The sequence below is a fragment of the Bipolaris victoriae genome, assembly GCF_000527765.1.
Source record: "Bipolaris victoriae FI3 unplaced genomic scaffold scaffold_5, whole genome shotgun sequence".
NCBI lineage: Eukaryota > Fungi > Ascomycota > Dothideomycetes > Pleosporales > Pleosporaceae > Bipolaris > Bipolaris victoriae.
In genome coordinates this window covers 362,044-376,133 of record NW_014575387.1, presented here as the reverse complement: position 1 = coordinate 376,133, position 14,090 = coordinate 362,044, and the positions used below count along the sequence as shown (strand labels likewise).

At 53.7% G+C, this 14,090-nt stretch overlaps 10 protein-coding genes across 10 annotated transcripts; 5 read left to right on the top strand and 5 right to left on the bottom strand.

Annotated features, from left to right (window-relative positions):
• Window positions 1–783: 783 nt before the first annotated feature.
• COCVIDRAFT_33578 (hypothetical protein) lies at window positions 784–2,142 on the bottom strand (the record flags this gene model as incomplete). Its single annotated transcript, XM_014706106.1, has 1 exon — window positions 784–2,142. The coding sequence occupies one exon, from the start codon at window positions 2,140–2,142 to the stop codon at window positions 784–786; it is 1,359 nt and encodes a 452-aa protein (XP_014561592.1).
• Window positions 2,143–2,168: 26 nt separating this feature from the next.
• COCVIDRAFT_86538 (hypothetical protein) lies at window positions 2,169–2,699 on the bottom strand (the record flags this gene model as incomplete). Its single annotated transcript, XM_014706105.1, has 1 exon — window positions 2,169–2,699. The coding sequence occupies one exon, from the start codon at window positions 2,697–2,699 to the stop codon at window positions 2,169–2,171; it is 531 nt and encodes a 176-aa protein (XP_014561591.1).
• Window positions 2,700–3,381: 682 nt separating this feature from the next.
• Window positions 3,382–4,769, top strand: COCVIDRAFT_86483 (hypothetical protein; the record flags this gene model as incomplete). The annotated part of the gene is made up of 3 exons (XM_014706104.1): window positions 3,382–3,454; window positions 3,590–4,479; window positions 4,539–4,769. 3 exons carry the CDS (start codon window positions 3,382–3,384, stop codon window positions 4,767–4,769), a joined length of 1,194 nt encoding a protein of 397 aa, XP_014561590.1.
• A 322-nt stretch (window positions 4,770–5,091) lies between these two features.
• On the top strand, window positions 5,092–5,259 carry COCVIDRAFT_86485 (hypothetical protein; the record flags this gene model as incomplete). The annotated part of the gene is made up of 1 exon (XM_014706103.1): window positions 5,092–5,259. One exon carries the CDS (start codon window positions 5,092–5,094, stop codon window positions 5,257–5,259), a length of 168 nt encoding a protein of 55 aa, XP_014561589.1.
• Window positions 5,260–5,614: 355 nt separating this feature from the next.
• COCVIDRAFT_86378 (hypothetical protein) lies at window positions 5,615–5,812 on the top strand (the record flags this gene model as incomplete). The annotated part of the gene is made up of 1 exon (XM_014706102.1): window positions 5,615–5,812. A coding segment is annotated over one exon (198 nt), but the record flags the coding sequence as incomplete, so codon positions are not given.
• Window positions 5,813–5,970: 158 nt separating this feature from the next.
• COCVIDRAFT_86562 (hypothetical protein) lies at window positions 5,971–7,176 on the bottom strand (the record flags this gene model as incomplete). Its single annotated transcript, XM_014706101.1, has 2 exons — window positions 5,971–6,986; window positions 7,047–7,176. 2 exons carry the CDS (start codon window positions 7,174–7,176, stop codon window positions 5,971–5,973), a joined length of 1,146 nt encoding a protein of 381 aa, XP_014561587.1.
• A 940-nt stretch (window positions 7,177–8,116) lies between these two features.
• On the top strand, window positions 8,117–8,928 carry COCVIDRAFT_11969 (hypothetical protein; the record flags this gene model as incomplete). The annotated part of the gene is made up of 4 exons (XM_014705966.1): window positions 8,117–8,168; window positions 8,226–8,244; window positions 8,308–8,379; window positions 8,481–8,928. 4 exons carry the CDS (start codon window positions 8,117–8,119, stop codon window positions 8,926–8,928), a joined length of 591 nt encoding a protein of 196 aa, XP_014561452.1.
• Window positions 8,929–9,595: 667 nt separating this feature from the next.
• Window positions 9,596–11,177, bottom strand: COCVIDRAFT_22537 (hypothetical protein; the record flags this gene model as incomplete). The annotated part of the gene is made up of 2 exons (XM_014705992.1): window positions 9,596–10,930; window positions 10,995–11,177. The coding sequence occupies 2 exons, from the start codon at window positions 11,175–11,177 to the stop codon at window positions 9,596–9,598; spliced, it is 1,518 nt and encodes a 505-aa protein (XP_014561478.1).
• A 1,059-nt stretch (window positions 11,178–12,236) lies between these two features.
• On the top strand, window positions 12,237–13,461 carry COCVIDRAFT_86317 (hypothetical protein; the record flags this gene model as incomplete). The annotated part of the gene is made up of 2 exons (XM_014706100.1): window positions 12,237–12,751; window positions 12,798–13,461. The coding sequence occupies 2 exons, from the start codon at window positions 12,237–12,239 to the stop codon at window positions 13,459–13,461; spliced, it is 1,179 nt and encodes a 392-aa protein (XP_014561586.1).
• A 204-nt stretch (window positions 13,462–13,665) lies between these two features.
• COCVIDRAFT_86487 (hypothetical protein) lies at window positions 13,666–13,948 on the bottom strand (the record flags this gene model as incomplete). The annotated part of the gene is made up of 2 exons (XM_014706099.1): window positions 13,666–13,842; window positions 13,892–13,948. 2 exons carry the CDS (start codon window positions 13,946–13,948, stop codon window positions 13,666–13,668), a joined length of 234 nt encoding a protein of 77 aa, XP_014561585.1.
• Window positions 13,949–14,090: the final 142 nt, after the last annotated feature.

Here is a 14,090-nt window from a genome sequence, read left to right as displayed (position 1 = left end):
CGTCGCAGACTCGCAGCACGCTTGGAGGGACTAACTGACCGCTCTTTGCTGACTTGGGGCCTCTTTGGCCTCACGTTACTATCCATCCCTGCAGGTACGTTGCCGCCCGGCACCCCCAACTGGGCCCGCTGGCGACTTGTGCCGAAGCCATTGTGCACATGCACGTGTGCGATGTTGTGCGTGAACCCTTATGCACGACCCGCTAGACAGCCAGTGTATGTAGTAGTATACGACAAAAAGACGCTGCCAGAGTGTCCGTCCCGCTTCCTTGTTTTCAACCAAGATGATGGAAAAAAATCTTCGCATGGTAGTGGAAAGAAGAAACGTCTTCGTTGTGCATTCTTTCCTTGTGTAGGCCCGCGCTCACCATCCCTGTGCCACGAATGGGTCAGAAATGCAAGACAGACGTTCGAGACCAACCGTTGCAGATGCAGCATACGCAACATGGTATTCAACAAGTCGTGCAGGGGTCTCGATCCAGCACATGGATGCGTTCTTGCATGCTGTCTTTGCCCTCTTGAGATGGCCCTGGTGCCGTTTGCACGCTCAAATCGGCTGACTGTTCGGGACAGCACACAGGTAGTGGAGAAAATTAAAAGATAGAGTTGCTTGGACACCACGAATACAATAGGGCCCACTACATACGTGGCTACGTCTGACTCCGGTCTGCTGTCATCCAACGCTCACCAAGATACTAGATAGTTGAATCCAACACGCCACATCGGGAAGCCATCGAGAATCAAGATTCGACTCGTGACGAGGTAGCAGCACACCATCACACTCTCAGCCTTTCTTCTTACTACTTTTACCTCCCTTGCGCCGTCGCTCACCTCCGTGACCACTGCCACTGTCTTTTGTCTTTCCTTGGACTTGCACAGCAGTCGCGGAGCCAGAAGGCTGCGTGCCCGGAGTTACTACATCGGTGCGTCCTTCTTGACTGACAACAACATCTGCCACTCGCCGTACTGGTACTGGTGCAGGAGCTAGAGGAGGAGCCGGGGGAACACGCCGTGGAACCGATGCATAGCTGGCCTCCGAAACCACCGAGCTAAGACTTCGAGTGTATTGCGGTTGAGGTGAAGTTGGCGATGAAGACGAAGTTGGACTAAAGTTGTGATACTGGTACGGCTCCACAGGGAATGGCACAAGGCGGGCAGACTGAATAGACGATGATCTGGTGTGGGCGTTGGTTGGCACATCAGCTTCGTAGGCTGCTTGTCGATATGATGTCTGATTGTCTGGCACCGGAGGCGATTCAGGCTGAAAGTCGTAAACCGATTCCGGAAATGAGCCTAGCATATTGATGGAAGGAGCGCGGTGCAGAGGCATGGGTACGTGGCGGCCATTATCAGACGCCGAACGGGATGCTGGATGCACAGGTCCTTGCCCACGGACCAGACTGCCTTCATATGCATTAATCGGTGCATAAGTAGGTTGTCCGTCTGGACCAGGCACAACGAAGCCGGGCGGCATTGCATGACTTTCTGTCGTGGATGCAGTCGACGTACGTTTGTGCGCACTCGGCCGCTTTTCCTTCTTGGACTTGGAGCCGAGCATCGACGTTCGCTGCTGGCTCTTCTTTGAACGCGACAAAGCATCATGCTTCCCAGTCGCATCGTAGCTCAAAACACTAGCGGTATCGTTGGGTGATGAAGCACTGCTAGGTCGAGGCTGCGGCTCGGGACGTACCGCAGGGGCTCGTGCACCATAGAGTCGTGATTGATATGCGTCGAGTTCTTCCGCACTGAGTGAAACATCTGTATTCCCTGCTGCCCGGGCTACGCGGATCTTGTCAAGTACCCGCCGAAAGAGCATCTCTTCCACTTCGGCCGGGTTGATCGTTTCGCCCGGTCCGCCAAAGTACTCTTCATGATAACCTCGATAACCATGCACAGGCCCGTGCGTAGAGTCCGCTAAAGCTGATGTCCTCCTTTCCCACGCTCTAATATCCATATCATTAAAGTATAGTTCATCTGGATCAATCTTCTTGCCATTCAAAGCCGGTTCAAACGCCCCGTCTATTGTAACACCGCCATTTTCGTCATCGCTTGACAATTCTTGAAATCTATGCACGTCGTCCACCCCCTCAAAGTATCTCCCCACACCCGACGAGCCCCCTGGTGGTCTTCCCCAGTGGGGCATAGTGTAAGGAGTTCGCGGCCGACCACCTAGACCGCCTCCTCGGAAAAAGCTGACTCGATTGGCTTGTCCATGAATGCGGCGTGGCCCACGACAGTCACGCCAGTTGCTCCAATGAGCCAGAGAACAGTGGTGAAGGGTGAGGCCCAGAGACCGAGAGGAATTGCAATGACAAACAGCGTGGTGTATAGTTGAGAAGTGGTTGCGCGCCAGCTGCCAAGTTCAAGATCATTGCCCTCAAGCTTGCCGATACCGTACATGCCTCCGACCACCAGACAGATAACAAAAAGGAGCATCAGGTTGGTGAGCAAGCTGTATATGCTGAGCATGACAAAGACGGCAGCATAGTTGCTTGAGAAGTAGCCCAGGTTGTAGTTGACTCTGCTCTGAACTTCGCCAAAGTTGGCGGGCTTGGACATGCGCTTGACATCGAAAAACTCGCTAATGGGTCGCAGATTGGCGAAGCGCGACGAGACCGACGTGGAGCGCAGGCTGTCAAAGCGACCGCCAAAGTTCATCCGCGAGGTTAGCGCATCGATGGGAATGCTGAAACGCGACATGGTGGAGGGTGTGTAGTTGGGAAGTGTGTGTGGAAGGTGGGTGGTGGTGGTGCGTGGAAACAGTCGTCGGGAGTGGAAAAAAGGCCTATTGCTGTGCTGGAAATCTACAGGCGAAACCGTGGTTAGCTGCTGGCGATATAGGAGGAGAAGAACGGGTTGGAGATGTGTCCTCAGTGCAGGGGGAGGAGGGGCAATTAATGTAGTAAACGGCTGCCTTACGGGATGAGAATTAGTCGTACGAGGCTTGGGAAGGTGACGCGGCGTGCGTAGAGGCCGAGGAAGAGAAGAGAGTGTGGTGTAGAAGGAAGTGGAATGGGTGTCGTCGCCGATATGGCAACTTTTGTTGGCTGTCCCTGCCCCTGCCGCGAATCCCGTGGCTCAGGGTCGTGCTGCCCTCACCCAAGCCACCGAGCGAGCCGTCAGCCCCCTTAGTCGGTTCTGAGATGGGCGGGTTTCATTGGAGCATGGAAGGCCACCTTGACTTTTGCGGAAATCTCAAGAGTAGTGCTAGCAAGTGAGCGCATATTTATCCCCTTGCAGCGAGCTGCAACGCCGCTGTCTCATTTATTACAGGCCTAGAGCCATTGGGCCACGTTCCCTTCTCCCAGCGGTCTCACCGCACGACTATTGAACATCTGCTCCCTATCACCTGCGAGCAGTTCCACCACAACCTCCCTCAGCCATGAGATCCCACGCGGTGCTTGCACTGGTGCTGTGCATCTTCGCTGCATTTGCCGCTGCCTGGACTAAAGAAGGTGTGTAAATTTCTAATTTTGTCAATCCAGCTGTGCCTTCGTTCAATTGCCTGCTTCGGGCCAGATTTGCGACGAGGCGCATGGGTGCAGCCAGTTGCAACAACCTATAAGCTATTTGCTGACAGCTGACGCCAGACCACGAAATCTTCCGCCTGCGTGACGAAGTCGCCAAAGTCGAGGGCCAAAATGTCACTTTTTACGATCTCCTCGGTGTCAAGCCTAACGCGTCGCAAGACCAATTGACCAAAGCCTTCCGCAAGAAGTCGCGCGACCTCCACCCTGACAAGGCTCGCCAGACATTTGTTGCCAACTATGCGAAAAAGAACAAGAAGAAGGGAACCTCTGTCGGCAAGCAGCCATCAAACAGGGAAATCGAGGCTCATGTGCAAAAGGTCACAGCCGCCTACCAGAGGCTGTCAGTCGTCGCCAAGATGCTTCAGGGCCCCGAACGCGAACGTTACGATCACTTCTTGAGGAACGGTTTCCCTGCATGGAAGGGCTCCGGCTACTACTACGACCGCTTCCGCCCTGGTCTTGGTTCTGTCATTGTTGGTCTTCTTACCGTCTTTGGTGGTGGATTCCACTACTTCGCCCTCGTCATGGGATGGAAGCGCCGCAGGGAGTTTGCTGAGAGGTATATCCGACAAGCACGCAAGACTGCGTGGGGCGACGAGAGTGGCCTCCAGGGTATTCCAGGCATCGACGACACTCCCCCCGCCGTCAATGCCCAGCAATTCGAAACTGACTCGCCTGACGACACCCCTGATGAGCAGATCCCCAGGAACCGTCGCGAGCGACGTGCCATGGAGAAGGACGCCCGCAAGCCCAAGAAGGTCCAAGCTGTGAGGAAGGCACGCACCGATGGCATCAGCGCTCCGGCCGAGCCAGAGGTTGTTTCCGGTCCCCAGGGAGCCAAGAAGCGCATCGTGGCTGAAAACGGCAAGATCCTCGTCGTCGACTCTGTCGGTAATGTCTTCTTGGAACACGAGACTGAGGATGGCCAAAAGGGTGAATTCCTGATTGACGTACGTGCACACCTCTCCCCTTGACTCAATCATGTATATGTAGACTAACGATATCCCAGCCCAACGAGGAACCCAAGCCCACCATCTACGATACTCTCCTCTTCAAGCTTCCCAAATTCGCCTACAACCAGTCCGTCGGACGTGTCTTGGGCAAGAAGGAACTCCTTGACGAGCCTCTCCTCAACTCATCTGACCTCCCCGAAGACGAAGCCGCCATTCAGAACGCCACGGCATCCAACCTCAACGGCGAGGCAAGGAAGCGCAAAGCTATGGCCAAGAGGGCAAGGTAATCACTTGCGTTTTCGCACATCAAATGCTGCTTTGCATGTGATGGGTTTCCAAAACATGTAGGGATCTACACGTGCATGATGGGTTGATAGACAAAAAAAGGGTGCGGCGCGTGTATAGGCATCTGGAATTTGGCAAAGTTGCATGTACAACATGAGTGATAGACTAGATAAACAATGTGTTTCGTAACTTGGTTTTTCCTCATGTACTCTGATCACTTTTTGTCCAACAATGTCAAACGTCTCTGCCCATTCTTCTTTCCAGTTCAATTACACATTTTCTTCCCTGGCCATCATGACTGTTCTCATTCTATTACTCACCATAATGCCAAGAAACGTAGTACAACCTCCCTGCCTCTTCCTCTCTTTCCTCCCACCGCCTCCAACGTCCCTCAACACAACTAGCCCACTCCTCAACCCCCCCCCCCCAACAGGAAAAACACAACCACTGCCCAAAGAATGCAGATGCATAATAATAAAAAGATATGAGTAAAAAAAGGCAATAATCCCATGTCTGCCTATTCGGCACCCCAGTCGGGTAACGGCTACAGTACCAACGACCCAACGATTACACTTTGTATGCATTACATCGGGGGGTGTAGTGTAACACAGCATATGCAGACTGGGATGGGGAATACCAAAAAGCAAACAGAGATGAAGAGAAGAGTTTTTTGAAAAAAAAAAAGAAACGAAGTAACAGATTGGTACAAGGTATCACAAACGGGGGAAGCGGGAGGGGGAAAGACGGGGGAAGGAACAGGGCCCCCTTCCAAGTCTAACCCCCTGGGGTAAAAAGAAAACACGATAATGGGGATGTGCACGCGCGATCAAAGTACGACGATAATAAGCGCCACCCCTCAACAAGGGTCAACGAAAAGGACAGGACACGGAACGGTGACAATGGTGGGTGTGTTTTCTTGCTCCCTTTTTCTTCCGAACTCTGCTTCTCACTCTTTTTAAACCCAACACACACGCCCCACACTCCGCACGCTCCGTTCCTTTTCTTTCTCTCTCTTTTTTCTTCTGTACTCTATCGAAGACGATAATACTCCCCCATTGACGATGCAGAGAAAGAAAACCAAGGCCTCAGTTGCTCCATGCGTGCCGCAGAGGCAAGACGGTACACGCTCGACGAACGGCGGGGCAACGCAGTGCTGCTGTCACTGGGCACACGCTGCTTCGTTGGCTGTTGCTCGAGATCCCTCTAGAATCGTTCGGTTCCGTTGTTGCCGTTAGTGCCGTGGTGTTCAAACAAGTCTTCGAGGTAGCCGCTGGGAGTGCGACCACCAGGGACATTTGTGCCTCCTGGTACGTTGAGGGATAGCTGGCTGGGGTTGTTGTCTTGGCCAAAGACACCGCTTCGTGTATTTCCCGGAGTGGTGAGTGTAGCAACGCTGCTGCGTTTGTACACCGAGAGGCCTTCTCTGGATGGAGGTGCACGTGGGTATCCTCCGCGAGAAGGCGGCAAGGAGGGCGATTCTGGAGGCGAAGTGCCAGATCTTGCGCTGAAGCGGTTTCCTGGTGTTGAAAGAGACAGTGCAGACAGGTTGTTGGAGTTTTGGCCGCCTACATGCATTTGGGGTGATCCGGAGGCAGGCGCTGAGTTGCCAGAGGCATAGTATCCAGCAGGAAGGTAGGCCGAAGAGCGGTTGACTACTGAATCCCGTATGCCAGCGGCGCCACCAGCAGTAGGAGAGAAGAAGAGAGAAGACACGGGCCTCTGGGATGAACTGGTGGGAGCACCCGCAAAAGGCTTTGCAGACTTGCCAATTGGTGCGGCATTTAAGCGATCCAGAGACATGGTAGAGTTTGCACCTACGACGTTGTACATCCCCCGCTTGTTAGGAGGCATGGCTCCCATGGACTTGACATCAGTCATGCTTTGGCTCAGTGCTGCACGCTTGACGGAGCGATGTAGCGACCAGGCAACAAGGCCACGCCATGCCATCAAAGCGGCGCCGAAAAAGGCGAGGATAGCACCGACACAGATGAAAACAGTTCCATCAGGGAGATTTGATTTCTGCATAAACGCCGCCCCGGAAGTGTCTGGGATCTTAGGGACAGGAACACCAACACCGGCGAGTGTGGGAGCTCCGGCAAGATTGAAGACACTTCTCGATCCTGTTTCGGTCTGCGTTGTTGACGCAGCCTCGGTAGTCGCGGAAGTAGCGGTTTGTGAGGTTTGCGTGTTCGCGGTCGTCTGTGTAGTCTGGTCATTAGCTTTTGTGGTTGTGGCCTCTGTGGGCCGTTCCGTAGGTGCTGTTGTTGCAGCGGTATTACTTGGTTGCGTCGTGGTTGTCCCGTCGGGTGCGTTGGGCGCGTTAGGTGCGTTAGGTGCGTTGTTGCCCTGAGCAAGTACAGTCGGAGCGGCTATGAGCAGCAGGCCTATGATGCCTGCCGAGAGACGCATGGCGGCGTGATGTCGTACAACGGGTACAGTGATGACCCGCAGCTGCGTAGAAGGGCTGGAAAAGGTTCAGGAGGCCCTGTTCGTGGATCGACAGAGTGTCGCAGTCAAAGCAGAGTTTCGGGAGGCAGTAGATGACGAAAGATGGACGGGTAACAGGTGGTATCGATTAGGAATGAGAAGCGCCGAAAACGAGTGACGGGGTGAGACGGAGGGCACAAGGAAGGGAGTGTGAGCACAGGTTGGTTGCAGAGTGGGTTGGAATACGGGGTTCGTGACCAGGGGCGGGCGGAGTCCACAGGACCCGCGGGGGCAATAGACCGTCTGAGCGCCTGATTCGCGTGATGTTTGAAGCGTAGCCGAGCGACTGAAATGCACACACGGTAGCAATGGGGGCGAGGGAGATTGACCGTAGTGTTTCACCCAGCCATGCAGCCGTGAATGCAAATGCAACGAGGGGTTTACAGTGTTTTGGCCAGGCCGCACGGTGTTGACGTTGCCTTGGGCTGGTTGCTGGCTCAGGGATGCGGACGAAAAACAACAGTATGCAGGGCGTGGTGACGGGCGACGCCAACGCCCAGGAACGGCGATTCTATTCTGGGCCCTGCGTGATTTGCCTGCCCGCGCCTTCCTGTACCGCGCTGTATAGGGCTTAGGGTAGGCGCGACTTGAATCGGTGCCATACTGTTTTTTCATTGGCTGTAGTTCCGAGGGTTCCGAGCCATTCCGACAGCCCCATGTCTTGGCATCAAAAAGTTAGGAATCGCGCTAGCCGCAGCCATCTGCGAGCACCACCACGACACCATACACACACCCTGCATCCCACCTTGACGGTACTGCTATCGGTGGCTGAAGACGACGATATACACAACACAAGAATTCACACACAAGCTGTGCGCACTTTGAGCCGTCCTCCCCCAGTACACATCCGCCCGGCGCAATCATGGGTGTCGCAAAGAAGACTCGCAAGTTTGCGACCACCAAAAGAATCGTCGGTATGCTCCGTCTGACCCCGCGAAAAGTAAAATAGACTTAATCTAATCCTTTCCAAGGTCAACGCGATGCAAGATTGTATGCGACAAGGCGCTCAGCCACTCCTCTCCCGCCACACATGCACTAACCACTGCGCTGCAGAAAGAAGAACCAGATGGCTGGTGAAATAGAAGCTAAGAAGAAGGAAGAAGAGAACAAGGCGAAGCGCGAAATGTACGTCTCTGCTTCCCCTCACGCGAGCATATCAGCGGGAAACCCTGCCGTCTCTACAAAGATTCTCTCGTAGACCCACAGCTTACACACTCACCTCTCAGCCCACAAGTCTCCTCCGCCCTCTTCTTCCAAGCCAACACCGCCCTCGGCCCTCCCTACTCCGTCCTCGTAGACACCAACTTTCTCTCCCACACCGTCCACGCCAAGCTCGAGCTGGACAAAGCCCTTATGGACCTGCTCTACGCCAAAGCCACACCCATCATCACCACGTGCGTCATGGCCGAGCTGGAAAAACTCGGTCCCAAATACCGCATTGCCCTGCGCATTGCCCGTGACGAGCGCTGGCAGCGTCTCAAGTGCGATCACAAGGGAACTTATGCCGATGACTGCATTGTCGATCGCGTGCAGAAGCATAGGATTTATCTTGTCGCGACGAACGATAGGGATCTCAAGAGGAGGATAAGGAAGATTCCTGGTGTACCAATTGTTAGTGTGGCAAAGGGCAAGTATGTTATCGAGAGGCTGCCCGATGTACCGGATAGCCATTGAGGTGTATGAACCAATTTTAAGATATGAGAGGATATGGGGAAAAAAGTTACTGAAGGAGACTTGAGGTTCTATGCATAGCGCAAGGCGTTCAGGAATGAATTTTTGAAACATCAGAAGGGTTGTATCTAAACAAATGTGATAGAAAGGAGGGTCGTTGAGCCTTGTCGAACAAGCTCTGCCTCCCTGCTGTACACTTACTTGTAGGGTGATTGACGAATACAATATTCATAGTCTACCACGTTGGTGCTACGAACTGAAGACAAAATGACACAAGAAGATTGAATATAGAAAAAACACTCCACATGAATGCAAGTAACCACATATGAAATATCAAAAGAGTGATATTCATTCAGGTAGAATATAGGCAATGTCAACCTTCCAACATTGAACTCCACCACCACGACCACCACCAACCTCAGCACGCAAATGTCTGTACTGCTTCATCTTCCACCCAGCAAGCCCAGTGCTTCCGTCTCGACCACAAAAAAAAGAGTCTATAGACCACCCGTCTTGTGCAAATGCAACACACTCGCTCAACAATGCCGAACGCTCCGAGCAGGGCGAGGATAAGAATTGCGGACAAAGGAGAAAGAAAGAAACCCATGTCCCAAGAGAGGATAAAAAAGGGGGGGACAAAAGAAAGAAAAGAAGAAGAAAAAGGTCATGCTTAATACACCGAGCAGCTCGTCTGCGCCCTAGTAAGAGCTTGAGTAAACATAGTCTGCATAGCCATGTAATGGAAGATAATACCCCCTAGCACAGCAACATGCCAGATGTTATGCGAGCAACCAATGTAATCAAACAGGCCTGGGAAGAAGCGCTCAGGCGTCTTGCTAGCGTACAGACAAGCGCCGGTAACGTACACGAGCAAACTCTTGGTGATGGGTGCGTAAAAGTACTGAGCCCACGCTACACCGCGCGTGTAGGCGAGTTGGCCAAAGGGCAGGAAACCCGTGAGGGCAAGGGAGCAGTAGAAGACGACGCGGAGCCAGGCCATGTCTGCGCGGTTGAAGGTTGGGTGCCAGGGGAGGATGACGCCGCCGACGCCGAGGAGCGCAGTGATGCACATGTAGGACCAGCGGGAGACGGGTTCGCAGTAGAATGCGGCGTATTCGGTCGTCATGATTGAGGCGGCCACGAGGAGAGAGATGCCCGTGTAGTCGACGCAGGCGAAGCGCTCGAGGAGTGTTTGGTGCGAGATGCTGTTCATCGTGTGCCAGATGGTGGAGCAAGCTAGGCACTTGCATGCTGCGAAGAAGAAGACTGCGGCTATGAAAATGTCGGCTTTTGTCGACATGCTGAAGTTGGCGCTTGAGGGGTAAAAGTAAAAGGCGATGGCGAGGACCATGACGAAACCGAGAAGATGCGTCCAGATGTTGATGAGTTCGTTGTGGAGTCCAAAAATGGATCGGACGCATGCCCATTTTCCTTCTTGGAAGCGGTAACCCTTGAGGATGTGGGGATTCACTCGCCATGGCTCGGGTAGGTCTTCGTATTGAATCAGGCCGTGGGCTTTGGCCTGGGCAAGCGCTCGTTGGACGGCGTGCTCTACTCGAAGTTCAATATTCTCGCGTGCTCGTCGCGCTTTGTCGAGACCACCGTCGACAACTCCCTTTGCGATTTCGATTCCTTCGTCCATTTTCCGCCGACCTTCCTCGTAAAATTCGTGCGCATACGTGCCAATGGATGCATCTCCTAGCGCAAATGCGCGCGCCTCGAATTCGGTCAGGTAGTTGTCCATGAGTACTATTCCTTCCAAAACCTTTTCTCCTAGTGTTTCTTTCCGCTCCAAAGCGTCCTTGTATCGTTCTTCCAGGGTCTCGACGAACACCGAAGCCTGTCGTCGGCCTGCTTCAATTGCGCCATCCGAGATCTTGGAGCATGATTCGCGAACAGCAAGGAGCGTGTTGTATGCATATTCGACACCAGCATCATACTTGAGGTGGCCGTAGTCTTCGAGAAGATCGAGTCGGCAGTTGAGTTCAGTGAGGAAGTTTCGAAGCTGGGACTGGGGGTTAGCGCTTCTAGAAGACAGTGTTTCAGCACGTGGCTTATGTTGTACATACCAGGACCTGAAAGTTCTCAGCCTCCTGCATGCAAGGGCGCGTGTGCCATGAATGACGTCTCTGGCGTTGCGCCGGTCGCTGCGAAGCGAAAGTACCGTAACCTCGGTACGAAGGCTGGACGGGCTCTTCTTGGGATGTCATGACGGCGGAGCTGACGCCAACGCTCGAGTTTGAGCGTGCCATGAGGGGCATTTGATATACAAGTTCGGCGCACAGGTGGGCGGGGTTCAGTCGAGCGCGTGGCGGTATCTTCTCCGGTACGGGGACAGACTACGAGTGTCTTGTGAGGCGCGACGAGCTAAGGCGATTGGCTAGCGTTTGCATGTGCTCAGGAAATGCCTCTGGGTGGGCCACGGGCTCTTCTTGTGGTGTTGGGGGTAGCGGGTATTAGTGAGGCTGTGGGTCTTTTTTCTCCGCCTATCGGGTATAGCCAAAGACGGGCGTGGTTACCGAATAGGTCAAGGATTGGACGGCAACAGCACGTTTGCGGCAAACGGTTTCGGGTTGAGCAAGAAGCTGGAATATGTAGAAAGTGTGCGGAAACAGGAGAAGGGGACATGGCGGCAGCTTTTTGGGCACCGTGCGACTTGGCTGTCAAGTCGAGGTGTCGGCGTCGTCATGCAGTTACCATGACCAATTCACTCTTCCTTGCAAGCGTCGGTCCCTGGATTTGTTTTGCGGCTCTGGTAGGGCTGGAAGCGAATCGCCTCCTGATGAATGGCCAAAACACCAGGAATCTAAGACATGTCCCGTTCCGAGCCGCGTATATCATGGTAATCATCGCTGAAAGCTTTGGGCAGATGCTGCTCGACTGCTGCTCTCTCTCCTCATTCTCTGCATTGGGTTAACAATCAAGTTGCGGCCAATATCGCCGATGGGAGCGTATAGAGCATCTTTGTGGCTGAGCCCAGCCTCGGCTGCAGCCACACGTGGCTAGTCTCGCCGCATCACATGCCGCCATCCGAAGTGCCCTCAACAAAGTGGCGAACTGCGGGGATGGAATGCGTGAACGGCGCCCGTTTGCCAATACAGAAGCATACATATCTGTCTTGTTGAAACAGAGTGTCTTCGGGCTTGCCATGGAAAACGTGACCAGCAACTCCTCAGTTGTATGGAGTCTGTGGCACCAATGGGCTAGCGCCAGGGTCTCACGTTGGGGCAATTGCAACCCAATCTCACATACCATCTTGAAATTTTTTGCTGCGTCGCTGGAACAACACACCCAAACACAAGCAATTCAAGATGGTGCTCCAGGCAATCAAGTACTCCCGAGGTCAGCTCGAAATCCTCGATCAGCTGAAACTACCGCATGCTGAAGAGTATGATCACATTTACTCTAGCACTGACGCATGGCACGCCGTTAAGGACATGCGCACGCGGGGCGCACCAGCCATCGCCATTGTTGCTGCACTGTCCCTCGCAGTCGAACTGACCAACATGAAGCTCCCTTCGGCTGCCGAAGAAGTCAAGGTCTTCATCATTGAAAAGTTGGACTATCTGGTTACCAGCCGGCCAACGGCTGTCAACCTTGCAGATGCTGCTGGCAAGTTGCAAAAGATCACAGAAAATGCCGCGGCAAAGGAGGGAGTAAATGGACAGGCTGTGCGGGACGCGTATGTGGCTGCTGCAGAGCAGATGCTGGTCGATGATGTGAGCGACAATGAGAGCATCGGAAAGCACGGCGCAGACTGGATCGTGAAGAACACCGAGGCTGGCAAGGCAGGCCCGGTCAGCATGATGACGCATTGCAACACTGGGTGCGTACCAGATTCCCTTGGTCTGTACAGGCGACTAACATTACAGATCCCTCGCTACTGCCGGGTATGGTACGGCGCTTGGTGTGATCCGGTCACTGCATGCCAACGGCTCACTGAAGCATGCTTTTTGCTCGGAGACTCGCCCGTACAACCAAGGCTCTAGACTGACAGCATTCGAGCTGGTTCACGACAAGATACCGGCCACTCTCATCACAGATTCTATGGCGGCGGCCCTGCTTCGGTTGCGGGGCAAGAGCGAGAACATTGCCGGCATAGTGGTTGGCGCAGACCGAGTAGCCGCAAATGGCGACACAGCCAATAAAATCGGCACATACTCACTCGCTATCCTTGCTCGGCATCATGGGGTAAAGTTTCTTGTAGCCGCACCACGAACGACAATCGACTTGAAGACCAAGTCCGGAGCAGACATTGTCATTGAAGAGCGGCCCGGAAAAGAAGTGACACTTGTTAAGGGACCAAGGCACGATGGTGTCTCGCTTGATCTAGGCGTCGTCGAGACGATCAGCATTGCAGCCAACGGTATTGGGGTATGGAACCCGGCCTTCGACGTCACTCCTGCAGAACTGATTGATGGAATCATCACCGAGGTTGGTGTGGTCGAGAAGGATAGCAATGGAGTATTCCATTTGGACAAGGTTTTCGAAGCTGAAAGTTCAGCAGCCAAGCCTTCAACTATTGGTGGGCTGTAAGACCGGAAGCTTCCGTCTTCCTATACAAGAGCGATGCGCTCAGAATCTATCATCGCCTGCCCTCTGTTTTGTGTGCACCGTACTCGCCGAATCCGCGACTTGTCTTGGTTACTGTGAAAGTATTGTGGTATTTGCGCGTGTATCATCTGATTGGATATTGATAGTAGTACGTGGGCCGTTATTGTGCAGTGGGTTTCGCCGAATTCATGAGGCATTCTTGTCTGCTTTCGATGATTGCTTGTCGTCCGCCTTGCTGTCCTTCAACTCCTTCTCTGCATTTTCTGCTTGCGCAAGGAGAGCTTCAATCTTCTTCTCTATGGAATCGAGGTGGGCTTCTAGAGCGGCTGCCGTCTGCTCCCCTCGCTGCAGTTCCTTGAACGCCTTACACGAATATTAGGGCCTATCGACAAGCATTTACCGCAGACCTTACCTGGGCAAGATCGGCTTCGGCATGCGACCCGGTATCCCCATTTTGTGCGTTCGGCATGGTGTTGGCTGATATGGGTGGTGTTGGGCTTAGAGGACTCAATGCGACAGTGCTTGAGGATGACGACGGAGCGTCTCACTAGCGCGAACCTACCCGTGCACCTTGTGGTAACCCGGCACAGCCAGACTCGTAACCCAACCTC